The sequence below is a fragment of the Opisthocomus hoazin genome, chromosome 2 (genome assembly GCF_030867145.1).
Source record: "Opisthocomus hoazin isolate bOpiHoa1 chromosome 2, bOpiHoa1.hap1, whole genome shotgun sequence".
In the NCBI taxonomy this organism is placed as follows: Eukaryota; Metazoa; Chordata; class Aves; order Opisthocomiformes; family Opisthocomidae; genus Opisthocomus; species Opisthocomus hoazin.
In genome coordinates, this window is record NC_134415.1 from 57,911,189 (window position 1) to 57,938,541 (window position 27,353).

At 48.4% G+C, this 27,353-nt stretch overlaps 1 protein-coding gene and 1 long non-coding RNA gene across 3 annotated transcripts; one reads left to right on the plus strand and one right to left on the minus strand.

Moving 5' to 3' along the window:
• Positions 1-1,032: 1,032 nt before the first annotated feature.
• Positions 1,033-5,694, plus strand: LOC142360550 (uncharacterized). The gene is made up of 3 exons (XR_012763154.1): positions 1,033-1,225; positions 3,155-3,228; positions 5,045-5,694. It is a non-coding gene; the product is annotated as an uncharacterized LOC142360550 (long non-coding RNA).
• Positions 5,695-5,813: 119 nt separating this feature from the next.
• On the minus strand, positions 5,814-22,197 carry ZC3H12D (zinc finger CCCH-type containing 12D). Of its 2 annotated transcripts, none has more exons than XM_075413765.1 (6): positions 22,080-22,197; positions 17,744-18,180; positions 12,628-12,767; positions 11,354-11,588; positions 9,498-9,604; positions 5,814-8,815 (listed from the first exon to the last, which is right to left on the minus strand). In XM_075413765.1, the coding sequence occupies exons 2-6, from the start codon at positions 18,124-18,126 to the stop codon at positions 7,857-7,859; spliced, it is 1,824 nt and encodes a 607-aa protein (XP_075269880.1). In that variant the 5' UTR covers positions 18,127-18,180; positions 22,080-22,197; the 3' UTR covers positions 5,814-7,856. The 2 variants fall into 2 exon arrangements, with proteins under 2 accessions (XP_075269880.1, XP_075269882.1); XM_075413767.1 differs by lacking the exon at positions 22,080-22,197 and adding an exon at positions 18,258-18,377.
• Positions 22,198-27,353: the final 5,156 nt, after the last annotated feature.

Below are 27,353 nucleotides of genomic sequence, written 5' to 3' on the forward strand. Positions count from 1 at the left end.
TGCGGTATTTAAAACAGACCTGAATAAACGAAGGTGAGGATGGTGCAGCTGCCGGCCTGTGGGCAAATACGGGCTCTGTCAAGAGGCTGGGAAAATCCTGCTTTGGAGCCAGCATTGCTGCCACGTTGGCGACGCGCTGACTGCGCCCAAGAGGGTTATTTGTGCCTCTGGCAAGGAGATGAGAAGCAAGGCTGGAGGCAGATCTCGGATAGCCCAGAGCGCGAGCCTGTGTGCGCCGCGTTGCACACCCAGCCGCCACCTGGTGAGCCAAGGGTTTTATTTTTGATTTTACGGAGATGTGGGTGCATGACCCAGCTACTTGGCCTTGGGCAATTGTGCAGCTGTGGTGATCCCGCTCCCCAAAAACGCGAGGAACAAAGGTGTAAAAGGCAGGCAATAGGAAACTGGGTGTTTTGGATTGCTCTGGAAGAAGCTCCCCCAGCCCTACCGCCCCACTGCCCTGCAGTTGCATGCCTGCAATGCTTCGCGTGTATCTGCTTGACTGTTGATTGACACACATACTGGATAATAAATGTAATTAGTTAAAATCCCCTGTGTTCAGATTGACCAATAGTGTCCAAAGTACACCTGGGAAGTCTTCAGAGAGAACGTTTGTAAGGCAATGCTCTCTGGACTTGAAAGTGTTTTGCCAATTAGTTTCTGTCTAAGGTTTAGCTGTGACACTAATCCCACTGGCAAACCTAGTTTCAGATTTCAGCTTTAAAATATAACTGGCAGCTCAGCAAATTCATAAAATTGATCCCCATTCACACTTAGTTTTGGCTTGTGTTAAGAATGTGCCAACCTGGAACTCTAAACTTGACCCCGAGTGACTTTCCCAGGGCTGCTGCCCTGAGAGGGGGAAGCCTGGCAGCAGTGCCTGGGCCCCAGCCAAGGCAAACCCAGGGCTCCTGGCGTCAGGGCAGCCGGAGCCTGAATCGCGGGTGAGGGGGGGATAAAAAGACAGAATAAAGGGTGGATTTTGTGAAATGCCCCCTTTCTGAAGCCCATTATTCAAGTGATCCTGCATTTGGCTCTCGCTGCTCCATGGTCTGACACGGTGCTGCAGCTTCTGTGGCCATCTGAGCTGCCACACGCGCTTTTAGGGCTGCTTAAACATAAGCATAAAGTTACGACGCAGTGTGTCTCGGCTCCTTGTGCGAAGCAGCAGCTAGCAGAAGGCGGTGGAATTGGCTCAGCTGGTGTGATCGAACCTCACCTGCAGGTATGTGGATTCCTTCCAGCCTTTGTGCCCAGCTTCGTGCCCAGCAGAGCTGACGTGCCCTGGTTCCGCTCGATGTGCAGGTGGAGCCGGCGCAAGCCCCACAGATGGGGCGGATGGATGGGTTTGACGCGAGTGGATGGGACCGGCTTGTTGCCAGTCAGCCCTGGAGAAGCAAGGCCCGCCTCGAGTGCAACCGCACGGACGCCTCGCGGTGGGCTGGGTCGCTGTGGTTTTTGAAAAGCTATTGTGGTGTATGTCCTACAGATGTCACTTGCTAGATGTTTCCTTCAGGCACTCCACTTGGCGGTTTGTACTTTTTCTCTCGACAACTCTAAGCTCCTTTGGACAAATACAAGTATTAGGTCAGCATTTGCACTTTGCTCTTTGATGTTCTAGAACAGTGTCTCCCAAATACCATCCCTGTTTGCGTATGCAATATCATGAAAGATGAACAGAAGTAACCACTGCACAGTATTTTTTTCTACTTTTCTGCTCATCTAGAACTTGGATTCTCTGTCTCTCTTTTTCCGTAATATTGTGTTATTTTGAGTTCAGCTTAAAATGATGCTCTTTTTTTTCCCTCTTCTGCGACGCTTAAATATGGCCTGTGTAACTGAAGAAAGATGCACTAAAGGTTTAAAGATCTTCCATCTGTTTCTTTAAATGAAACCAGGGCTTCAAATCCACCAGATGTCATATATTATGTTATGGGCAAAAGGATATTCACATGCTGAAGTTCTTCTCCGAGAATGTTTCCCTGCTGGAAATAACTTTTTTACAAGCTTCTGTGCTCCCTTCAGTCTCTTCCTAACAGGACCTCCTGTGGGGAGAACTTGGTATTTCTCATTCCGATGATAGTTTTGAGTAACGTTTATAATTGCCTGCCAATGGCTATGTATTTTTTTGGCAATAACAAATCATAATCAAGTTTGCTTCCCAGCTAAAATTTCTTCAGCACCACTTTTGGAGCGGTGATCGGATGAACTGCAGCCTTTGCCAGGCTACGGTGGCATTTGCCTTCGGTTTCCCCGGAGTTGCAGAATGTGGTTTTATTTATGAAATGCATTTTGCCATTTACCATTCCAAGTGGTAGAAGCCTTCCCCTTCCTCTGTGCTTCTGCTGCTCCCCTTTAGGAAGTGCAGGTTGCTGTTTAGTCCTGTTAGTCAGTTCTTGTCTCTTTGCAGCTCTTCTGCTGACAACGCAAGGAGCACATTATTCTGGTAGTAAAACTCGATCTAATCTGGAAACCAAACTGCCAGACAGTGATGGCGTCTTTGTGTTCAGTGTTGTAGTTCATTCAGTTGCTGTAGTTGATACCGCTTCTTATTTAGCGGTTTTCTCAGTTGTTTGGAGTCTCTGCAGATATTAAATTCCTGATACTAAATTCAGCAAGCTGACAGTCACAGGAGAGCTGCACCCTGCTTTGCTCGGTGTTGGAAGCGTGCAGGTGGATGGCAGCCACCCTTTGCAGTCTCACTTTGGCACAGCAGTACCTTTCCCAGGTTTATCGTACCGCCCCAACAGGCAATATTTGCTTCTGCCAGCTCTATGCTTCTTTCATTTTATTTAATCTTTTTCATCTTCTATGAGAAAACTTATTTCCATTTGTCCAGTTTGGCTGTGTTTATGCCATCCGTGTTTTGCTGCCTGCTTCTGGTTTATGGTTTTGTTGTGCTGTTCAGTGTCCTAATACCCACTTGTCTTCTGTGTGAAACCAGCAGCGTGAGGAACTCCCTCAAATGTGCAGTCTTGGGGCTGGCAGGTGAAGGATGAGTGTTGCCTTTACAGTAGGATTTAAGGTGGTTAAGAGCATACGGTGGCTGAGTGTCTGTTAGCATCGCATTTGATCCTTAGAGAAGAGAAAGCCATACAAAGTCAGCACAAGCACCCGGGAAGGTAACTTTGCCTCCATTTCCTTCCCCAAACAGCTTTTGCTAGGAAGGCTGCTTGAAGGCAGGATGGGAAAACAGCCTGAGCATATTGGATCTCTGCCAAGCTAAAGGTATCTATGTCATGGTTTTAACCACAATAAAAACCAAATCCAAACAGTGTTTAAAAAAAAAAAAAAAAAAGACAAGGGAAAAAACAAAACAAAGGAAAAAAATAACACAAGGAAAAAAAGAAGGGCCAAAAGCCCCTTCAGCTGGAGCGCAGGGCTGAAGGGAGAGCTGGGACCCTCTCCGGGCTCAGGTGGGAGGAGTGGGTGGCACAGCAAGGGAGGAGGCCAGCGCCCGGCATGGGGGGAGCAGGAAACAAGAGTTGGGGCGGCAGTGGGTGGGGGCTTGTGGAGGTGGAAGGAGAGGGGTTGGGATGGGGAAGCGTTTTGTAACTTGTGACCCACTCCATAAAGAGTGCAACGGAAATCCTGAGCCGAGAAAGAATGGGAGAAAAAACAGTGTGGAAAAATTAGGGAAGCCAAGGGAATTGTGTGACCCAGGGGAAAGCCGAAAAGGAGGAGCAGGTGGTGCGATTATGCTGAGCAGTTCTGGTGCCGCCATTCATCAGAGGCACACTGTCTTGTTTCCTCACTGCCTTCGAAGGCCTGCCCGCCCCGCATGCCTTGTCCCAACTTTCTGGCTTGCTGCCTTGCGGCTGCTGTCCCCACAAATCGCTGTGTTCACAGCTTTGCTCCCATTGTGTGTCTGTTTTAATTGCATTTGGCACGTCAGCACACACGTACGTCTTACTAAAGAGTTCCTCCGGGCCTGCTGCAAGACTTCAAGGCAGCGAGCCCAGCTCAGGGCAGAGGAGGGATGGGGCTAAAATGCTGCAAAATCCATTTACTATTGATTGCGAGTCATAGCGCTTTCTTAATAATGCTAACGATATGTGGTGCTGTAAGATTAGACTGCTCTTCTCGAGAGTTCAAAGCATCCCAGTCCCACCAGCACGTAGGAGGTAAACGCTACAGCGGTCCTGTATGGATGTGAGTGAACGCAGAGTGGGCGCACCCTGAGGCAGCGAAGCAAAGGACTCGCAGTGGCAGAGCGAATGAGTTATGGCTCCAGAGGTAAAACTGAGATGTTCTGCCTCCTGGCTGGGCAAAAGTCCATGCAAAATGTGAAAGAAAATATCTAAATTATTATCTAAGAGAGATGCGTGTGAAGTACCTGTACCTTGCGTAGGAATGAGTCTGTCAAAGGCTGTCACCAAGGGCTTTTGGGGTTTTTTTTGGCTTGCAGAAGTGGTCTGTCGTGCTTGCTGGAGCACGGGGATTGCTTGTTCTTCCCTGGCAGTCCAGCTTTTTGAGGAGGAGAGAAACCCTGAAGCCTGTCTTGTTCTATTTAATTGTTTGTGATCAGTTCAGACGTTTGCTTATAAATTGTGCTAGTTCTTACAGGAAGTGAGTTAAAATATTAACAAAACTCAGAATAATTGGCAAATACGAGTGTTTGATACAAAGCAAGATTATCTACTTCATAGACCCTCTTAGAGCATTAATTTTTATGGTATCTAAGCTCACCAAATTATTAGACTTGTCACCCATGTTCTGTGAGGGAGAAATTTCTGTAGTTGGGAAGAGGTGGGAGGGAGGCACTGAGAGCTGCCCGGGCCTTCATCGGGTGCAGAAGACCCCGCTCTTCCCCCCTTTTTGTCCAGAGGAGCTGTTGCACAGGTGCCTTCCACCCAAGACTTCTCAGCGAAATATTTGTATCCAGTTTCCCCAGCCCCTGGTAAGGAAGGGTGTCTATGGCTTCCTAACCTTTTGGGAAAGGGTGAGGGTAAAGAAGGGAAGGAAGAGGAGTCTCTTTTATGACTTTTTTTTTTTTTTTTTTTAATCTTAAAATGAATTTGTCAGCTCTGTGAATCTCCCCCAGGAAAGCAGCTGGTCTCCTGAAGGATTGCTCCCGCTGCTCCAGTCCTCTTCTGAAAGAATCTTGACAACCAAAAGGCAAAGAACATCAAGGACTTTCTGAGGTTGGTGGGATTTATGGATTCATTTTCAACTTGGCAGTGAGAGCTGGCCTCAAATGATTCTCGGCAGCGACACCAAACAGCCACAGCCTCCTGCCCTGCCTGCGCAAAATCTGCTGCCTCCTTTCTCGCAGCAGCCCCTTCCCTTACCTCAGCAGCTGACAAAGCCAAAAAGAAATCCTCCTGCCTTGGAAAGCGCGCAGGGCTCTGCAGCAGAGCGTCCTGAGTCCCAGAGGCTTGTCCCGGGGTGAAGTAACGAAACGGCCTGTGCTTTCCACGGGCTCTGGGCCAGCAGCAGAGCTCCCCTCGAGCCAGCACCGACGCAGCACTGCTGCTGAGCTGCCCTTCGACCAAAAGCTCCGTGAGAAAAAACCTGCTGGTGAGTGGAAGGGCCAAGAGAAAGCCAGTTCTGTTTGGCACTGAAGCCTTGTTGATTTTCTTAGATGCTTTCTCAGCAGAACATGGATTCTATGTGTTTTACTGAAAGATTCTCCAGTAAATAAGACAGAAATGAATGAAAACTAAGTTACTAAACGTCAAGAGAGGGTTTTGAACGACCACCAAATTCCTGTGCATCCTCAAAGGAAAAGGAGAAAAGCTTACGCAGATGCCTCCAGCAAGCTGAGGGCACTACGTAAAGGCAGCGTGCCAATTTCCCAATAGATTCTAAATGCTTGCTTTATTGAAATTTGTAACATACATTCCAGACATAAAAAATAAATGTTGACATGAACGGTTATATCCTGCTGTGTTGCTGTGTGTGTATTTTCTGAATGCTGTCAGCTGGGACTTGCTCTGTTTCGGTGTGTAGAAGGTGTTTTTCTGCGCCGCAGCACACTTGCTCTGTGAGCGTACGTATGTGCACAGCAGTTTCTATGCGTCCAGCAGGAGCTGGGAAAGCTCTGGTACAGGCTCTTAGGTAAGGCAAGGAGCCTGGCCTTGCATAGGCACAATAGGGGCATTAAACCCATGAAATGCCTCGGGTCACTTCAGTGTGTCGTGTGGTGCGTGGCATGTTTCATCACAGCTAATGGCGGCACTCAAGCACTTTTCAAAGCATTTCACAGGGCATTTATTCCACAGTTTTGTTTTAATGGCAATTCTAATCTTTATGTAATAAGCAGTGGATAAATTTATAATCCATTCTAGCGATCCAGTTATATATTATGACTATAATAAGTGGAAAATTCATGACACATGGAAAAAAACTGTCATGTTCTGTGAAGATAAATCATACCTCCCAACTCCAAATTAGAATTTCTTGGGGCCAGTCACATGGCTGTAAGAGATTGAACTGATACAGTATATTTCTTTCCTGAAGAGTCTTTAACCACCACCACCGAAAAAAAAGCTGCTGGTGGTTTCTAGAGGGAAACAGGTCAAGCTATTACCACTTTCAAAAATGTGTCATCTTACAATGTACTAAAGGTAAATTACTGCTCCTTAGTCACCTTTTCAAAAGCAAGAGAATTCAGAGTTGTCAGTGAGGGGCATGTTTAATTCCTGCCTACGCCCAACATCACTGATTGCACTTGACAGAAGAACATAAGAGATACTGCAGGGCCAGAGAGTTTGTAAATCCAACCTGAATGCTGGACTTGATGAAGCAGCAGTGCTAAGAGGAATGGGGAAAAAAATGAAAAAAATGTATAAAAACAAACAAAAAAGAAAAGAAAGTGTTATTCAGAGTATAAAGTGTTCTAGATGACTATTTTATAATATGTTAAAGCATTTTTAAAACATGTCATATAGACACACTTAGACTTTGGTATAATGCCAAAACTTTTCACAATCAACCTTAATATTTGAATTATAACCTGAAGAATTCAGGGGAATGATATAGACATTGGCAGCTTTACAGCTTACTGAACATCAAACATGTCCCAGCAGAACACAGTGTAGATGTTTGTAATCACAAATCAGCTGTGTAATTGCATTTGGTAATTAAGGGTTAAGTCAACAATAGCTCCCCCCCCCCGCCCCTTGGTATCATCTCTGTTAATTCAAAACAACGAAACAACCCTGAACCCTCAGTCCATCCGCATCAGGGCTTACATGGAAGATGACTTCCCTGATTTGCCTTGCATTGTGCGTGATCCCTGAGAAATGTACCTGTGGCTATCTGCAAGTGCTCGGGAGATTCCCCACCACCTCTGTGAGCGCTTCTGTGGGTTCACAGCATTGGTTTATAAACACGAGGTGTGTCTTTGAAAGCTAGAAGGCAGTAGTACAGACCTGAAGATGCCTTTTAGCCGAGAGCACAGGTCAGGCGAGCAGGCCCAATTACTCCTATGTGCTAGCTGGGCAAGTGATCACAGGGAGTCTGTGGAGAGCCTGTTACTGGGACCCATGGAGCATAGCTGTTCTATGGTAGTTGAACAGCAGGTTAAGATTTTAAAAATATGCCTAGTGTTTCAAGGTGTTAATGAAGATCTATGCCACCCAAAAGAGTCACCAGTGAGTTCAAACACTGACAGCCCAGTTACCCTGAGCCCTCCCCTTCTATCGGGGGGGGGAGGGTGTGTGTGAATGAGACCCCTCTGCAGTGAGCGGCAGCCTTTGCCTTGACCTGATGCCCCAGGCAACATAGCTGGGTTGATGCTTAGACTTGTGTTCCTGGAACAGCCTTGCCATAAAGCCCTATAATAACACTTTGTGTTATAGGCTTTGTGCCACAGAGCTTGTGCTTGTTGGGAAAGGCTTGATTTGGTGGCTTCACAAGTTTCTGTGTCTTTGACTCAGCAAAGTTAAGATAGCGCTACCCTTGACATCGGGATACAAAGCCATGCCGTGGTTCACCTCGCCGTAAGGGAAGAGGGAGCACAGCTGGGCAGAAAGTGGCCTTGCAGGGGTGGGCCAGTAGTCACCACAGGAGGCATCAGGGTAAACACGGGCTTTCTGCAAGCAGCCCAGCCCGTCGCTGGAGTCTAGCAGAAAGGGCTGCCTTGGGGGCCGGCCAGGGAAACAGTGCTGCAGCTGACGCTCGCTGTACAGGCGAAGTGGGTCCAGGGGACGAGCTGCAGACTGTGACAAAACATGGCGCTGAGTCTCCAGGGCCCATCTGTGCTGGGCACTGTCAGGGCCGCAGCGGCTCCCCGGCCCCATCCCGCCCAGGCCACCGCACTCCTGCAGCCAGCCGCGCTCTGGGGCCATCCTGCCCTGCACCGGCGGCAGCTCCGGCACGCCGGCGTGGTCCCAGCTGTGGCCATGATGGAGCGAGTGCGGGTTGTGGTGGAGGTCGCCGCAGCGATGAGGACTGTCCGTCACCTCCCTGTCCCAACAGGTATATATGGACCGACCACGGCCGTAGGCGTCGTCACTGAAGGCTAGCGCTGACATCTCCTCCAGGAGCAGCTCGTCTCCCACCAGCGGCCGCTGGTCCAGCCCCTGGTCAGAGCCGGGGCCAGTGGCCCAGCAGCTGCGCCGGGACCACCCTGGGCAGCAGGAAGCCCCTGCGCAGCCGCTGCCTTCTGGCAGCGTTTCTGTGCCGGCGCCAGGCGCTGCCGGCTCTCCTCCAGTCCTGTATGGCGAGCGGTTACGCTTCTCCTCCTCCCTCCCCAGGCTTAACGGGACCTTGATTTTGGCCCTGAGCTCATCGGCAACTGAGAGCTGAGCCTGATGTGGTCTCTCTGGGTGGTAAAATTTGCATTTATTGCCATAGGTGCATTTTTTACCTGAAAGAATAGAAAAAAAAAAAAGAAATCAATGGCGAGGGTGTCACTGGCACCCATGCTGATGGACACGCTCGGTGCTTCTCCCCAGCGCTGCGCAGCTGCAGGGCATGGGCAGCACAAGCAGCAACGAGGGGAAGCGCTGCCTTCCAGCCCAGTGCTTTGGACCCCAGATTTGAATACTGCTGACCTAAATAGCAGGGCGAAGCAGCAGCGAAAGGCAGTTTCTGCTATTTTGGCAGCATCTGAAATTCGTTTCTGTTCTGGTTGCTGGTGGGCCGGGAGACCTGCTGCTACAAAGCGCTGTTTTAAAGAAGCGGTGTAGGGATTCACCTCCGAGAAATCGCCGCGTTCCTGGGAAGCTGTTGGGAGGGGAAGGGTTTGGGTGGCCTTCCCCAAGCGCCACAACGTGAGTGCGCTCTGCAGCGTGAGAAGCGTGTGCGGGCTGGGGGTCCGCATGGCCACGGTGCCCGGTTTGGGTGCTGCATGCCGGGGAGGGTGGAGGAGCTGGCAGCAGCTGCTGCCTCTGCTGAGGCTGAAGCCACTCAAGCAGGCGAGGAAGATGCCCAGACCCAAGCAAGGACAGCACGTGGCCATGGTTCCTGCCCTCAGCTGGAGAAAAGCACTGCTGCGAAGCAAGGGCAGGAGGAGGGGGTGGCAGTTCACAGCACGGAGAGAAACCCACCGTAGGGACAAGGCTGCCATTTTGGTTCTGGAAGCACCGGCTTTTTGCTGAGGAAGTTATTAAGAGTGGGTCCGTGCCGGCCTAACGGGTCATCAGGAGGCATAAACCTGAAACAGGAGAAAGTCACAGGGGTAGCAAAAATACCTCGAGCTTTTGGTGCTGAAGTGCCATCACGGCTTGTGGCACAAGCTGAGGGCAGAAAATCCTCGTGATCCTTTTGTGGCCTGGCCGTCGGGGGTCAGGCTGCGTCACTAGACCCAGTGCCCTCCCACCTGCCGAGACAGCAATGCTTCAGCTTCATGTAACTGTGTTTTATTCCTAGGAACTTAGAACGACTGGAAAGGCACAGCGGCCTGGCGTAGCTCTGGCCGGCCAGCAATCCCAGCCGCTGCATCATCCCTTCCTTTGTCTCCGCAGCAGCAGTAGCAGCAAACTCTCCTGTGGTCCCAGCACTGCGATCCTCACCCTCAGCTCCCTCCCACAGCAAACTCGCTTTTCTCTTACTAAATACTTGTATGAGAATGAGGATCAAAAAAGGCAGCAGTAATTCAGAGCTACACCTGAGCATGCATGTGGTGTGATAAACAAGCCCAGCCTTTCTCGCGGATTCAGCAAAGGCTTCCTGCTACAAGGCCTGCAAAATGCTCAGACAAAATTGTTCTTCTATGCCAGTACCTGAATGTGATGCTTCAGGAAGAAACCCAGTTAGCATCTCTGGACTTGTTTGAAAACGAATTTGCACTGCACCCACCTGTGGAACAACTCTGTCGCATGCAGGGAGTCGTGGGCAGGAGGGGAGGGAGGCACTCGGGGAATTTGGCTATCTGCATAACGGGACTGAAACCTCCAACTTCAGGCTGTGGTCTTAGAGAGGTTTCCAAAGCTGTGCAAGAAGGTCCTGCTGAAACTATTCAAACAGGCTTCACAGTAACAGCTAAACTTTCTGGGGGAAGGGTTCTGAAAAGGCCTGGCAATCTCTACGAAGTAGGAAGGAAAAAGTCATACAAATATTTGTAACCCATTAGCAACTAGCGAATAAGCCTGGTGGCAGTTGGAGATAATGGACTGGAGCTTCAAGAAGTACAGGATGCTGGTGTTCAGTGACGCATTTCTGTGAACAATGTTACAGGGAAACTGAAACCAAGTGCCAAGCACTCCCATCCAGTTTTGGTGGTGGGGGAGCCAAGCCTCTGCCCTGACCCACCGAGATCACAGCTGTCCGTGCACGCTGGATGTCTCCGAGTGGATTTCCCCAGCCAAACTGGTGGCTACCAAACACCCCTGCTACTAGGAAGCTCAGAGACGGTTAGTACTTACTGACTGAGGAGCGTACGGCTCCGCCTTGCTGGCACGGTGCAAGTGCCTTGACGAAACCCTTCCCCAATGGGGGTGGTTACGGGCAGAGAGACCAGCTTCTCGTTTCTCTTCTTCTAGAAGGTTATGATTACAGAAGCGTAGGAAAAAGCTCTGTTCTGCCTTTTAGGGGAACTAAAAGTACTGCCAGACAGCCAGCCTCCTCTTACAGATTTAATTCGGTTTCTTATAGGAAATATAGAAATTAAAAGATACCAAGCCTTGGGTTAACATCCCAGTTTGGATTGGCAAGCAGCAAAGCTGGTCAGGAATGCTGCCTATTTGGAATAGAGAATTTAACTGATGAGTGACATGGGGGTGGGGGGTTTAGGACCAAAGCTGAGGGAGCAGGGACTAAAGAAATGAGATCAGAAAAGTTGCAGTACATTCCCTTCCAAGAAAGGCTCGCGTACTCTGCTACTGGTGGGAGGTGCATTGATGTTGGAGCTGACTTGGCCCATGGTGTTTAAATTCAAGGTTGTTGAACAACAACTGCCTCTTACCTGTTACTGACAAAAGAGTACATGAGTAGTCGCTGCTCAATAAACCATTTCCACTCAGGGTTTTCGTTCTGGAGATCCCGGTAATGGTCATTGGAAACTATGACTCCATCTCTCTCATAAGCAACTTTCACTATATAGCGATCATCGTAGCAAACCACCCTCTTGCCTTTCATCTTCCGGGATGGGGTGTACACAAGGATCGATTGCTTTTCCAGCTCTTCGAGAATGTGCTGGTCTGGTGGGGTGGTTGGCAGAAATAGAAGGGGGAAACATAAAAATGAAAAAATAATCAATTAATAATGACCAGATCTGTCACATGCTAGAAACCTACAGGAATCTAAAGATGTTCCAGCACTTTAGGCACCTTAAAGCGGTGCAATTTTCAGATGCCCTGATAGCTGGTAGTTATCTGGCAACTTGAAAATTACGTCTTTTACAAAGGCTTCTAATCTTAAACCTTGAGATAACTTTTTAATTTTTAGTCTTATCCATAGAAGGATGGATGGATGGCTTGAATTCTACGCAAGAGATACGCTGAACCCCTGTAGTTCCCTTTTTACCCTACCAGATGCTAGAAGGTTCATAACCAGGCCTGGTATGAGTGTTACTGGGAGACAGAATGTGCCTGATAAAATAAAGAAAGAAAGAAACAAACTTCTTTTGCTGCCTCTGAGGGCACTCTGGCTTCTTGCTTTTCCTGCTACATGGAAAGGCGGATCCCTGGCCGCCACCTCTGCAGCTGCAGATGCCAAGCTGCTGGCACAAATCTGGCAGATCTATTTCCATACAATCTAAATCTTGCCGCCCTCCACAGACTTCAGATGGTGCGTTTCCTTCTCCTGGAAGAGGCACTCATGTAGCTCCAGCATCGGGGTACTAGGCTAACGGATAATAGTCACACGGCAGCGAATGCTTCGGATACTGCTGCCTCTAGATAATGCGTGGAATGATGTTGTCTTCTCCTGGTTGGCCTTAAGAGCTCTGCAGACTCGTTGCGAGCTGACAATCTCACTCCTTCTTTAACTCGGCTAGCAGCAACTTCTACTTCTAAAGCATAAGGCTCAAAGCAGTGTAACAAAGCCTTGTACACAGTTTTAGCTGCTAGCCAGGAGCATGCGGCAATAAATTAATGACTAATATAAGTGATAGAAACCTGATACACAACTTTCACTGTGCTTGTCTTTACAGGGCAAAAACTGTAGTGGACTCTTCACACTCCCTGTCTCCAAACTGCACCTGATGGTTGTCAGATTACGCCCAGGATGGCGACCTACCTGCAATTGGACTGTCTTGTCGAGGGGGCTCCTTTCTCCAGAGTGGGACAAAAACCTTGATGTATGTGTGCCCCCTTTCTCGAAACCAATCCACTGCCAGCTGGATACCCCAGCACGAGAATACCTCTTTGTTTCCATGACTATAAAAAAGACAGGAGGAAGACAGTGAGGCAAAGCTTTCAAGCAGCTTGGAGTTCTCTTTAACTGAGCCAGTAGTGAAAAGGCAAAAAAACCAGCTTGTGTGTCATTCACCGGTTTCCAAGAAAACAACCTGGCAGGGTGTCTTGGTTGGACAGGTCCAAACACCTCCTCCAGCAGAACCAGAAACTTGTTACCTGAAGCAGTCTGGGTACTTAAAAACAAAGGTATTCTATTCCTCATTTCTACGACCTGCCTGCTACCCAAGCCTGTTGCTTCCATCTGTATCTGGATGGACTTGGGTCCTAAAGTACCAGCAAGATTTAGGCTGTGTCAGACCCTTCACATGCCTTGTCTGATAATGGTTTGAGAAGTAAGAGTTTCTTCCAGCACAAGCAGAAACCCATGAGGCTCTTTTATGAGAAACAAAATTTTCTTCTGTGGTAACAGTGACATGAGGAATTTTAATGTCTGAAGCGGCTGCAGGTGTGGTTGCAGGTCATTCAGCTGCTGACCTCTTTTTGAAACAGGAGTAAAACTATGGGGGAAGGAAAACTGTAAGAGTCAGGATGGGAAATATGGAGAACCTAACCCTGGACAACAAAAAAGGGACAAGACCTCAGTGGAGGTGACCACAGGCATCTCAGGCCCATCTTCATCTTGCCCTAGTTGGTGGATTTTGTCTTCATTGCACAGAGAGGTTGGAAAGCCCTAGGACAAGTGCTGTAGAGGATGCAGGCAAGGCGGGTTCTGAATAATCATCAATATTCAGAGCCAGACACAGAAAACAACCTCAAGAAAAACAATTAGGGGTGATATCATTCCTAAGTTTTTCCCCTCCCATTGAAAGTTCTTGTCATTCCTGAATCTAAAATTTGGCTACAGTGCTGTGTATGTGTAAAGGAAGGTAATTCGTTAACTGCCTCTGCAAAACAGAAATAAACTCTATGCATAGTCTTAAAAGAAAGAAACACCCTGACAGTATCTACAGAAACCTCATCCTTGTACTTTGAGCTTTCTGGATAATATCACCACAGTCTCACTCAGGCTTCCACCTCTGCAAAACATACTTGCAAATTACTCTCTTGGTTACTACACCTACCTGCAGCGACGGACCAGTCGAGGATAACGCCACAGTCTTAAATGCCTCTCTCTCCACCATTCCCCAGGAATCCAGTCTAGGTTCTGCCTACATCAGCCTCACAATCACAGCTCCATCTTATACCTAATAAAAGTTTCAGTGCTGGAATGGTCACCAGAAATGAAAAATAGTGCAGTTTGGAGGAAGAAACCTGGTTGTTTACTAAGAGCCACCCAGGCAATAGGAAGTCTAAGAAAAAAAAAATACCCACCAAAAATAAACGGTCTGAAGTGCTCGACACACCTAATCGCTATTCTAGATCAACTGTTTTGTTTGGTCTTAAAGGATAGGATCAACCCAGGACAGGTATAAAGTTGTGAACTGGACATGCGGGTGACGTTCAGATAACTGCCCGTAGCAGGAAGTCCGGGTACATCTTTGATGCCATGACTCAAAGTCCAACAACAGCCCGCTTCTTTAACCCTGACTACGCGCATATACATAACCTTGTCAGCTTTAGGAAAGCAATTCCAGGTGTATCCCCAGTGCAGAAGGCAGCGCACTCAAGCACAAGTGATCCGGCCCAAAGGACAAGCAGGACGAGCGAGAAGCAGCGCTTGGAACTGTTTCTCAGCGTTATCACTTTGTCCGGTTGCTGCCGTATTGCTCCAGCCAAACCCGGGGAACGCGTGTCTAACGCAGTGCGTGCACAGAGGGTGCGCGCCAGCGCCCACACAGCAGAATGCCACCTCTGCCCTGCAGTGGAGCAGGGGCATTAAAACCTTCCATTCTCCTGTGTGGTGAATCTGTATTGCCCCAGAACAGATTGGCTCCTGTCAGTCACCTTTCCCACGGGCCCCTGGACCGTAACTGATCGCGTCCCATCGCTCCCCAGCCTGTCAGGGACAGCGTGCATCGTGCTTGGGTCATGGAGCAGCAGGGCCCAGCTCTCAGCAGACAAAGCACCAGTTTGGCCTGGCTCTGACTTTGAAATTGATTCATAATTAGCATGAAGTGGATCCTTTTCAAATTGTGCAATTCCAGCCCCTTTGGGAAGAGGTTTATTCAAAACAACTCTTTTTGAAAACTGCGAATGGTCCTGTCTCCACCCCGCCGTGACACAGCATCAGCCACAGCTTTGGCGGAGGGGAGAGAGCCTAACGCCGGACTCCGCTGGCTTAGGAGAGCGCCTCTGTACCTATCACAGCTTAAAAACTAGGTGTAAGTGCAAGCACTAGATTAGATAGCCTCTTTGGTGTGCAGCAAAAAGGGCTATGGCAGTTCCCTTTTCATACCAACACAACTTGATTTATTTCTTCCCACTAGCCTTACCAAACCGCCCTGCCCACTGCCCACGGATGGGCTGGCAGACGCATGAGTTTCTCACTGCATCTGATGGAAGCACAAAGTGTACTGAGACATCTGGCCAGTGAGACGGGCTGAAGGCAAGGCTATTTTCCATTCAGTTTCTATGGACAGGGTGATCGATGGTTGGAGGCTACCAAATCATGCACTTGCTTTATTACCCCAGGGCATATGCATCCTTTTCAAAACCTTGCACCCTGCAACGGGCCCTCAAGGCCAACTCTGAAATGCTCCAGAAACACCAGTCCCAAGACAGAAATGCAAATACTCAAGATGCTTTTCTCCACACAGGCAACTGCCTTTCCAACTTTTTGACAGCTTCATCCCTAAACTGCTGCTTCTCCAGCACTTTTGCTGTTGTTGGTGTTGATGATGACAATGTTTCCACGGCAAGGAAACCTAACATCCCTTTTCACTGGCTATGCTGCAAACAGCCCTGCTCCGTCCAACAGCAGCAAACCACACAAATTAAAACAAGGATAATGAAAGCACTCACCAAGCCCATCCCCTTAGACAAAGTAGATGTCATTCAGCACCATTTTGGAAAGGCACTCAGAAGAGGAAAGCAGCTCCTTCCAGGCTGTGTGGGTTCAGTGTGAACTAACAAGTGCAATAGTCTTCTCCATCATGCCAAGTGGTCTTTAACTTTAGCAAGACAGAGGCTGGGAATGTCTGAGAGGAGCTGTGAAACCTTTGTCTTTCTGAAACTCAAAAGTACTTCACATTCCACTAATTCCTTTCAGGTGAAAGATGAGGAATCCACAGCAGAACACCAGCCTTCAATAATCTAACAGGCAAATGTGTCTCAGCCTCACATTTTGGAAATTATTCTACAAAAAGATTTAAATTTTACATGCCAGAAGCAGGGTGGCTTCCTGAAAACCAATTTAGGTGGGCATGTAGGGTAGGAAAGCAATACAACAGGCTAGCTCAAGCTGTCTGCTGCACATACCTGTAAGGACATTTGTTTTAAATAATTTCTGTCTAGCAAGCCCCTGTGCATGGGCTGGTGCAGCGGGATCATCTCAGAGTTTTCCCAGAGCGTTCCAAGCTCAAAACATTCACTGTCATCTCATGAGCCACCAACCTGCTCTGGGCTCCCTGCTCAGCAGCGAGGGTGCATCTTCTGCCTTCTTGGAAACAATGCTGTTCTCTGCCTTGTCCACCTCTGCCTGCTCTAAAGAAACCCTGGTAAATTGGTGAGGACAAGGTTGTGCCAGGAGAATGTAACGCTTGGCCAGTCAGGGCTAGTGTTGCCCCTTACACAGTGCACGGGTAGGTGCCCAGCTCAGGCCCTCTGCCCGAAAGGGTGCTCATTTCTTTTGCAAAGGGGCAAGAAGGACACCCTAAGAGGGTCTAGGGTGCTGATGCAAACAGGGACAGGAGATCCTGACACCTGGCTACAGAGCTCACGGCCCAGCCGAGGCGAAGCGGTTTTGCTCTGTTGTGTATCTCTGACTCCCGGTGAGCTGCCCTGACCGAAGAATCCCTCATTTTCAGGGGGGATTTCTCCCTGCATCCAGAAGATGGCATAATTGGCTCAGTCTCCAGCTGCTCTGGCAGCGCTTGTGCCCTTTGCCCTTTGGGGATGTGGTCCCCTCTCAGCTCACACCAAAGCCAACGAAGGAGCAAGCCCCCCTCTGCCCCATCCCAGCCTGCGAGGACGGGCTCGGCCATGCTGAGCAGGAAGGGGAGTTAGCAGAAAAAAACCATCGATAGCCAGCGCGTCCCGGACTCTCAGCTGCCGGGGCTTCGGGTTGTCCGTGTCGCTCGGGTACACAGAGGCCAACCCACTGCTGTCTTTGGACTGCCCATCCACACGGATGTGCCAGGCTCCCCGCCAGCGAGAGCGCTTCCACAGCGTCAGGACACTGCTTAGGAAATGTAACTGGCCAGGATGGCTTGCTGGGACATTGCCCAGAAACAGAATTAATTAAGGAAGAAACAAGACTATTTAGCACAAAAGTCAACTACTGATTTCCTGATATTTCCAGAAAAATGAAGCCAAACCAAAAACCAACAAAAATATACAAGTCGGGGACATTACTGGGGTTTGCTTGCAACAGTACAACTGTGATGTGGCTCGGAACCACAGCCACCCGTCTTTATTTTCCCTCTCCTTCTTAGGTTAGATGGGCTGTCCTCTCTCTCTGGTCATCAGTTTTTCCTGGAAACGCCTCAGCACGTAGAGTTAGAAATCCTCGGTACTAATTTGAAAAGGCAGGGAAACATCAATGGTGGACTAAAAGGGAGCGAGAGCTGCTGAATCACAGTGCCACAGACAGCAGCGGTTAGCCAGCCGTTGGCTCGCGAAAGGTCAAAATGCAGAGCGGGGCAGCGATGTGCCTAGAGAGAGCAGGTCCCTGGAAGCTCTGCCTCAGCCAGAGAACGAGAGTAAGCAGCGGTTCCTACGCTGTATGTCCAACACATCAATGCACCTCTCACCTGAAGAAAAAACATACTTCGAGCCATCGGCTTTAGAATTCAAAAGCTTCAGAGGAAGAGAGATCTGCTTTAGGAAACAGAGCTTACCTCATCGCAACGTTGCTGCCGTCGATCACAATGGGTCTCAAGTGATCGGAAGAATCACCGTCATCTTCTCCAAGCCACTTTGGCCCTGGTGAAGTGCTGCATGATCCACGGGCAACAAGTTTTAGCGGGGAGGGTTGAGCCTGGCTCTCCAGAGCTTGAGGTTTGCTCCCCATCCGAATCAGCTCTTTCAGCACATCATCCTCCAGAGCCTCTTGGCCCAGGTTCTCCAGCACTTTGCAGATGTCCTGTTTACCATAGCCCAGCTTGCAGAAAAAATCCAGCTTGCTCTGGTGCACTTCCACCCCTGCCGCAGAAACTTTTCCGGAGCATGGTGGTACTGGCTTGCTAGACGGGGAACTGGCCAGTGCCATCTTAGCAGGCATTTACGTTCCTTTAAACCCAGTGCTCCTGTCTTCCCCGCCTCATCCAACAGGTATCTGCTTTAGGTGGGGGGAAAGATTAGAAACAACAAAACGCAAGCGTTAAGGAAGAACATGCAATCTCAGCTACTTGCCTAGTGCACAGCAAAGAGACAGTCAGATCGGCTGTCTTCTCTCTGAAGAGACTGCTCTTCTCTCAACGTTTCAGCATTTTTCTGGTCCAGTCTTGTTTATAAAAGCCCTGGAGCGTCCCATGCAATGTTTGTCACTCTCCAGGCATTATGTCAGACAGGTGTCATCCTACTCCACGAGCTATGCAAGCCCCCCTCTACACAGACACGCCATATGCGTAAGTTTGCTCTTCAGACGCATCTCACAGGAAATGATATAAAGGACGGTGTAACCGGGGATTTTCAATTTGCTCAGCGTGGTTTGTGAGCCACAGATAAAAATCTGTCAAATGTTGTTGGATGAGCACAGATGCCATAGCAACTCAACAAGTACAGCAAATTCCATCGAGTGATTTTAAGGAAACGTGTTGTTTGCAAAGTAGCTGGGAACTCTGAACTTTTTTTTTATAGTTTTGTCTTTCCTAGTATGTGTCTGTGTATACACAGACATACCTTATGAAATTCTGTCACTCATCTGTTCCGATGATGCCCGACTTACTCTTTTCCTGTTATTTGCTGTTTCAGCGACAGCTTTTATATTCAGAGAAGGAGCTTGTTTTTTGAAAGCTTCTGGGGCAGCGGTTGGAAGCAGGCAATCCAAAAAGTGGTTTCAATTTCACTTAGATTTATTGTCAAGGGAAACTGGTAATCCAGAAATGAGTGTGCAGAAGTAGCAGAAAGCTATGTCAAGCTTCTCCAGAACTGCACTATTTACATTTCTGGTTACCCAGTAAATGCAGGTGATGGGCAGCATACACAGGCATACCCAGAGCTGCTTCGGCCCAACAAGTGTGACAAGAGCAGGACATAGGTGGTGAGTACTCATCCGCCAAGCCAAAACCATCTCTGGTCACCGTTGCCATGCTTGCATCGAAGCTTTTCTCACCACATCTCTGCAGTTACTGGTGCTACCTGGATAAAAGGTGCATCTACCCACATGTAGGACGTAAGGGAGGCCCTTTTCCCTTCACTAATTGTGGCCAGCAAATGATGCAGAGTTAACTGTCCAAACAACTACGAGCCCAGAGCCATAACCACGTTGCGCCCACCGGCTCCCCTTCCCAGCGTGCCCTACGTACCACCGGCCTCTCCCTGCCCGGCTGTGGGCCAGCCCAGGAGCTCAGAAGCCAAAACCACCTTGAAGAAAGCACGGAGGGGCTGGAGACAGGGAGACGGGAGAGCAGCCCCAGTGCAGCTCCTTGCCAAGGCACTAAGGACTCCCCGGGCTATGGGGAAGAAATCTGCATTGGGTTCAGTTCATTTAAAACTGATTAGTTCAGCAGGAAAACCTGATAATTAGTTAATAACCCCGCCTCATACAACTTTGACCTTTACTTTTCTACGCAGCCTTACAGCTTTCAGGTACTGTTCTGTGGAAGGAACCTGACACTCTCTTAAAAGTGACAAATAGCATCAGTAAAATAAAAACACCTTAACTATGTCATATACGTAAGGGGAAAGCAGTTAGCTTGTGTATTTTTCTATCTAAACCAAAATGTTCCTTATTTTAGCCAGTGGGCTTGACTGGTTTTCCTCACAGTGCGCTCCACAAGTGTAGCAGTTTTTACATCTAATTCTTGTTTTTAATTTGTGGACTGAAGTTGAAAAGGTATTTGCCTGCTTTTTCATTACCGAAATGGTTTCTCAGCTTTGAAATAACTACTCTCTGAACTGAAATCCACCAGTGTATCTTTGTATCCGAATACAGCTGAAGCTGTCACAGCTGGGCTAGCGATGTCGCCAACCCTGCTTCCAGGTGTGCAGTCAGTGGCCCCAAATGCTTAACGTGTACTACTGGATTTGGTTTTGTGTTTAGATTATTTTAATAAATTACTGTAAATGAAAAATTTTGGTTGCTCTCTGTCCTCAGGTTGAAAATGTTTTTTAAATATTCAAAAAATATTGGATACCTAACAGCCATCACTACCGTCTTTTAAAACCTGTACTTTTATCTGTTCTGATGCTTTTTTTATACATATGAGCTCAATTTCCCACATCAGCATCACGCTGTGTTGCGTGAATGCTCGTCCTGGATTTTGTCGGAGAGCAGGTTCGGTTCAACCCTTCAGAACTTCACCAGACAGCTTGCCAGCGGGGCGGAGGCTGCTCACCGCACCACTTTGCCAGCCCCAGCCCAGGCAGCCCCGAGCCCGCGGCTGCACGCCTTGCACCCTGTCAGGCAGAGCAGCGTGGGCAAGGCTTGGCCCTTCTGCACACCCGTCGGCTCGGTGAGCTGGGGCAACGCGTGGGAAACACGGAGCTCGGGGCTGCTGCCTGGAGCCGATACGACGCAGTATCAGCTGTCACCAGCAGCACGCTCATTCTGTCAAGTTAACCACTGGACTTCTGCTGCAGTTTGGCCAGATAGTAAAAATTAGTAATATTGCGACTGCAGGGTTTTCACCACAGAGAGAACAAGTTTGCAACCCTGAGATAAAAGCCGTGGTCACAGCCAACACTGAGGTCACCCTTCTAAAGAGAGAATTAAAGGATAATAAAAGCAATAGTTTACACGTTAGTAAACAGTCAGCAGTGTGCCCAAGTCCAAGAGGTCAGTGAGAACCAGCACAGAAACATATGACAGGAGGAGAAGTTGTGCATCACAGAGTCCAGCTTTTGCTATCACAAACAGGTTGTGAAATCCCATTTATAAACTTTATGACCTCCGCTTTCAATCTACTTAGATTTCCTCCTGCCACTTCCCCTCCCTCATCTCAGCAGACTCTGTTGGGAAGCTGTTCTTGTTTGCCCTCCACTGAGAGCCCAAGTCTTCTCATTTCCAGGCTAAATTTATCCACAGGTAATGGTGTGCCGGGCCTATGTTCTAGCTTAAAAAGCACCCCTCTCTCTGCAGTGTTGTGCCCCCTCTTACATACACACACACACAGACACAGGGGGAATGGCTTCCATCCTGGTTCCAAAATTCTATTTTGATCTTAACTTTTTAGCTATTCAAAAAAATTACTTCTGTCCAAAAAATTGAGACGCCTCTCAAGGTCTTCTGTCTTTTTTAGATTTTGATGGATTTGGAAGATTAAAAAACAGTAATTTGAAATTTTTGTAAAAACTTTCAAAAAAAGTAGTGGTTGTATCCTAATTCCTCATCCTAAATGACTTCTAAAAATAATTTTTGTCCAGTCCTTCCACCAGGCCTTTGCTCCACTTGCACACAGTCAGAGCTGGACCGGGCGCCCTGCCGCCGGTGTGTGTCTATGTCTCAGCAGCACCTCCAGCAGCCTCTGGCCACAGAACCTCAGGAAGGGCCAGGTTGACTCAGAGGGAGCTGGGGCTCCTCAAATCCCCCCCAAAAGCCCCATCCTGGCCGAGCAGGGGCAGAGGTGATGCAGCCCCAGCCAGACGCGGCACTGGTCAAGACAGAGCAGGTTTGAGTCTTCTCTAAAGTATCACCAGGGCACAGCAACAGCTCCCTGCCACGACAGTGTTCCCCCTCACACCTTAGGTCTGGGCCGCCTCTGCTTCCCCCTCTGCCCCCGAGAATCATGCTGCAAACCCCCTCAGCCTGCCAGCCCATCTGAGCCCTTCCACCAGTTGTTGCTCTGAAAGAAGACGGGCTGCTCTGCCTTCAGAAAAATAAGAATTTTTACTTTCACAGACTAGAGATGCGCATTAACTTTTAGTAACAAGACCAGCCATTTGCTGTCTTGGCAACTAAGAAAAGATTTGCCTTTTTCTTCCCCGCCTTCCCTGCTGTGTTTGCCAAAACCACCAGAAGGCAACAGCCCAGAGAGCGAGCTGTGCTCACAGGTAGCCTCGCTTGCTCCTCACCTTACTCGGCAGCTGCGATTTCTGCGCCCTGGCAATGCCGTCCCACCATTCGCGAGCCAGAAGCTGGATTCGGAGCAGCACCGGGCTCACAAGGAAGTCATCAGCCCGTCTGCAGAGGCTTTATGGCGAGGCTGATGTCAACTGCGCGCAAACAAGAGCAGTGAGCAGGTTAGAGCTCATTCTATAGGAAGGTTTTACTTCCTCATTTGGCTGGCCGAGCTCTTATTTAACTCTACAGGTTGATAAACTTTCACTTCATTTTTCAAAAGGAAAAGAGAAAAAAAAAAAAAAAAAAAAAGAGGTTCCCAACACATCTCTGTTCTGAGTCACAGGCAAAGATTAGTCAAACCCACCCTGGCAGGGTTCCACAACACCGGGCGGTAAGAAAATGCATATGAATTCTGGGGCAAGTGAAAAGCTTTCCAGGAGGGATGCTTTGCCAAGATATTTCAGCCTCATTCCCCTTGTGTCTGGCAAATTTCTGATCTTCACGGACACATGGAAAAAATATTTTTTAAAAAAATCAACATTTTGCTTAGCTCCTGATACGGCAAATCTTCATTCAAACACCTCCACACCTGAGGGAACCTGCTCGGGGAGACTATAGTGAAATATCAAAAACCAAATCAAGCCCCCAGCCTGCTGGTGCCTCGACTGAAAGACTGCTTCAGTGACACCCAGCCTGCCCACCGCAGACCGGCAGGCTCTTCCCAGCAGGCACTTCCCAGCAGACACCTGAGGTTTTCCTCTGCTCGTTCCTTGCCTTGCTGCAAACAGACATGCCCCAAAGCCGCTCGCAGGTGAAGGGGAGGGTTGGTGACTCAAGGAGGGGTTAACCTCTGGGACCCCCCGGACACTGCAGGGAGCTCCACTGGCGCGGTGCCCTCTGCCCACAGGGCCGGGGAGGGTGGGGGTACCCCGCTGTGGAAGGAGAGCACCTCTGCCACTGTCGCGAGGTGACACAACACAGCGGGGCTGCCCCTTCCCGGCCAGAAACTCCCCCCTGCTCGCGTACTTTGTGGGAGGAAGCAGGGTGGCCAAGCCCTTTGTCATGGCATCCCACTTAATCCCAAGAGTGGTTGCTGGTAAGCAAGCCGTGCCACCGCTTCCCAGCTGGTTCCAGGCAATGGTCATGCCCTCGTACGGCACCCAGGCTCCCAGGAACACTTTGGGACCCAGGCTGCTCTGCTGCTGGGCAAAACAGTGCCCGGGCAGCCCCGGGATGGACGGGCAGCATACCAACCCATCTCTCCTGCCTCTGGTCCACAAGGACCTGGCTGGGCAGGTCAGTGGCTACGGAAAGAGGAGAGTGTTCCCAAGGTTACGGCTAAACAGATGTGTTAGTTTGCTGCTGCCCAGAGCAGCTGTAAGAGCAGAACAGCCAGAGCCTTTGACTCCACATCCCTGGAGAAGAAGGATCTTCTTTGCTCCATCTGAACTTGCAGAATGCCCCATACCTCATCACAAGACCACCACGGAGCAGTACGACTGGAAAGAGAAAGTGGCTGCATTATTTACAATCCAGGAAGGCAGAGCAAAGCATACACCATTGCACGGTATCGTTTTAACTCCTACTTCTCAGTAAGACTTTTTTTTACTACATAAATAAGAACAAGCCAGAGCTTATAAAAAGAAACGATAAGAAAATCAGGTAAGACGATTTTGCACTTGTCTTTCATTTGTAGTGATATGACTAAACCCATTTACTGTAAAAAGCCATGAGCAAAAGATTTCAACATCTTTCAAATCAGGGACAGCCAGGAAGACCCTTACCAATTCCTGAGATCTGTTAAGAACCTTTTCCTAGATGAACACTAGTTGAGAGACACAAGACCATGAGACACAGGATCATATTTAATTTTTCATACGGTCTCAAACCCTTTTGCTCACCAGCACAGATAAACATTTGGGCGCCCAAGGCTGTGGTTTCACAGACATTTCCTTTCTCTGCTGTGCTCCCTTGCGCTGACAAGCACGTTGAGTTTTCCCAGTGCAAAGATTTATTGCTGCTCAGTGGCACTGTTACGCTCAAGAGGGAAAGAGCTGCAGTGGGAGAAGTTTTCAGAAGGGAAGGTCCCCCCACTTATGGATGTTCCTAGGCTGAGCTGAAGACTGAGGGTTTGCCAGTTTGTGAAACAACCAGACCTTCGCCAGAAAGAATCGTTACCAACGGCAAAGCAGGACAGCCTTGCCGTGGCAGCTCCTGGGGGCTACAGAGAGGACCAAGCGTGACTTTCAGGGAGGCTGCCTGTGAAAAACCACTTTCCCGATGACGTCAGACTTTCATATGGAAAAAACATTCTCTTGAAACTAGTAGTGTGGAACACCACAGGTGTTTTGGTCTACACACCCCAGTGAGCTATTTGCTTTGCTAAAGGAAACAGTCATTTATTGCATCAGCACCAGAGAAAAGCGTTATTACCGCCTTCCTCATCTGAAAAAGTTCACCTGCTGGGAAAACCAAACAAGCGCAGGTGGCCGCAGTCTCACAGCAAAAATTCTTTAGACCCTAACCAGCAGAAGACAGTCAGGAGAAAGCAAGCATGTAATCAAATGCAGGTCTATCACCAGGAATATTTTAAATAGTTCCTGGAATTAACACATTCGCCATCCTGCCTCAAGTTGATCTCCTGTTCACCAAGAACAAGAAGTCACCACTACACAGTACGAGATACATTCCCAATTTTAAATATTATTTTTTACACACTATTAGGCAAAGTCTAGATGTTTTCTGCCAGTGAAATTCTCTCCCTGTTGGAAACACTGGAAATTCTGACTTGGGGACAGGTGCTCACCCCTAAAATTAACATCACTAACTTAACAGGTCCTGCTAGAGTGCCGGGTCGGTTACTGACAGACAATCCCATATTCAGGCTGGTGAAGAGCCGGTACCTTCAGAAGAGGTATTTTTATACGCTTGCCAAAATGACCACCTTTCCTCCTTCCCCAAAACTACGCCACAGCAGAGAGCACCCCATCTGACCACAGCAGAGGGAGAACAGAGAGGAGCTGATTTCAATCGCACAGCCGCCGGTAACTTCTTATACTTCTTGGAAAATTACAGTCCCATCTTAAGGGCTGAAGTAGCAGTATCCCAACTTAATTTTGCCTAAAACATCTTTTTTTGCTCTGCCTTTTATATAAAAAGATTACTCAAGTGTTTTACACTGGGCTTATAATAAAAAGTACCTTTTACAATCAGAAAGTCCCAAACAAGTTTCAAGTTCAAAAGTTTACTGCTGTTCAGCTTAAGACTTCAGAAAGCTCTTGGAACTGTCTGTCAGCTTCAACGATCTACCGCGTGCTTGGAAGACCTCAGCCTTGGTACGGTGTACTGCTGCCTTTTAACACAGCGACCGCCTTTAACCAAGATGCTACTGACTTGCTGACTGAGAAAAAGCACGTTCTGCCAGTAACCAGACCAAGAGTTTTACACAAAAATACTACCCTGTAGCAAGTATTTACATAATTCTTAGTGTAATTTAATATTTTTCAAAGTGCTTATACTATCCTTATGTATGCAACAGGTGACTGATAGGATTGACATTATCCATGCTCTAGGAAGCTTACAAGCAAAACCTGTAATCCTGCTGTCAATAACATGCAAGATTCATATGAAAAAATCAGGCTATAGGAGGGTGAGATGAATGAAGGTAAGCGCAGCAAACGATTCAGAAATGCTGCTAAACTCCTTGAAAATTTTGAATGCAACTTCTTAAATGTGCAATTAAAAATGCTTGTGCAAATAACTAGTGGGGGAGGGTGGGTGTGCTTTGTTTTGGGGTTTTGTGTCTGGGTGAGGTGTGGGGGGAGGGCTGACAAGTGGAAGGAAGCAGGTACAGCTTTACTTACAGAGAGCAGAGATTCTTGGCAGCCTGGAACCAGGGACACATGGCACCGTCTTCCACCCCTGCACGGGACTACGCAGAACAAGGCTTTCAGCACATATCCCAAAGAAGAGCAAACACACCAAGGCACTGTGCCAAAATGGGATTTTGATGAAGAACGCTGACACGCTGCCAGCTCCCTAACGCACCCAGCGCACAGCCAGGGTTTATGCTGAGGGAGTTTCATAAACACAACAATGATCTTTGAGAAAAGAGAAACAGGAAGCCATCAGCAAGCAGGCCGACAACCACCAGGCAGAGCACACACCAGGATGAACGAACGCTTATCACAAATGTTTTAGGGTAACTGCTTACCACGTCACCCATGCTGGAACACCAACCACGTGTACACAACCCTTCTGCTACTTCTACTGACCTGTGTGACGTCCACGCGACTGAAGGGAGAGCTCTGTTGCAAAACCCTGTCCTCTCTCACTTGCCTTTAGTGCTTCAAGACCAGACCCTGTTCATAACATGGTTCTGCTCCAAAACCAAGTCTAGAGAGAGCTACAGAGAACTAAAGGAACCGCAATGCACGACTACAAAATACGCCTCTTAACTTCCTCTTATCCATGGACTACAACAACACACAGAGTCTACACTGTGTTTTTCAGTTGCTACAGGGAAGGGAATCCAACATAAAACCATAAGGAGCTGATTTTTAAGCCATTAACCTCTGAACAGAGAACCTAAAATATTAAAGAGTTCCCCTTCAAACAGGCCTCGGCTAAGTCAAAGTGAGGGAGCTGATGCTGCTGCTGCAACATTTTCAATGTTATTCTCAACATCATAGAGGAAGGTGGGGTTTTTTGTTCTGTTTGGTTTTTTAACTACCACAAGCACCAAAGGTCAACACTGAAACTGAGGTTGGAGATAGCACTGACGAAAAGGAAACGAGGATAGGGAAGTAAGTGTAAACGCTCATTAGAATAGAACAAGCCAACTCTTCAGCTCCCAGATAATAAAAAGTCCCGTCTGCTCCAACACCTCCGGCAGGACAGGAACACAGGAAATGTTTGTGGTTTCAGCTGACCGTACAGCTCGTTCGTGTCATTTCCAGAAGAACCACATGTACACAACCATAACTTCCGATGACCGTAGCAGTAAATCCCACGCAACTCAGAGTGCTCAGCACTTCACGTGTGTGCCAGGTGAATGGTGATCCCTCCAGTGCTAGCAGAGTAGCCCAGAAATTCAGTCTTATTTAGCAGTACCTGAAATTAAGTGCTTACCTCCAAATACGGAACTTTTATGCTGTCACCTAATTATGGAACAGCCACTTTTGAAATTTTTAGCTTAAAAATATAAACAGGTAATTTTATCCATCTGAAGATACTGGATAGATTTTTAAAAGCACTGAGGCATACTGAAAATCAAGAGACTTGAA

Bases quoted from the DNA above. Each gene is read 5' to 3' on its own strand.
- ZC3H12D (XM_075413765.1), bottom strand. From the start codon at position 18,126: ATGCCTGCTAAGATGGCACTGGCCAGTTCCCCGTCTAGCAAGCCAGTA. The intron at 12,768-17,743 runs GTAAGCTCTGTT...TCTTTTTTATAG, and splicing joins GGCAGCAACGTTGCGATGAG to TCATGGAAACAAAGAGGTAT. The intron at 9,605-11,353 runs GTAAGAGGCAGT...CTCCTGTTTCAG, and splicing joins TACTCTTTTGTCAGTAACAG to GTTTATGCCTCCTGATGACC.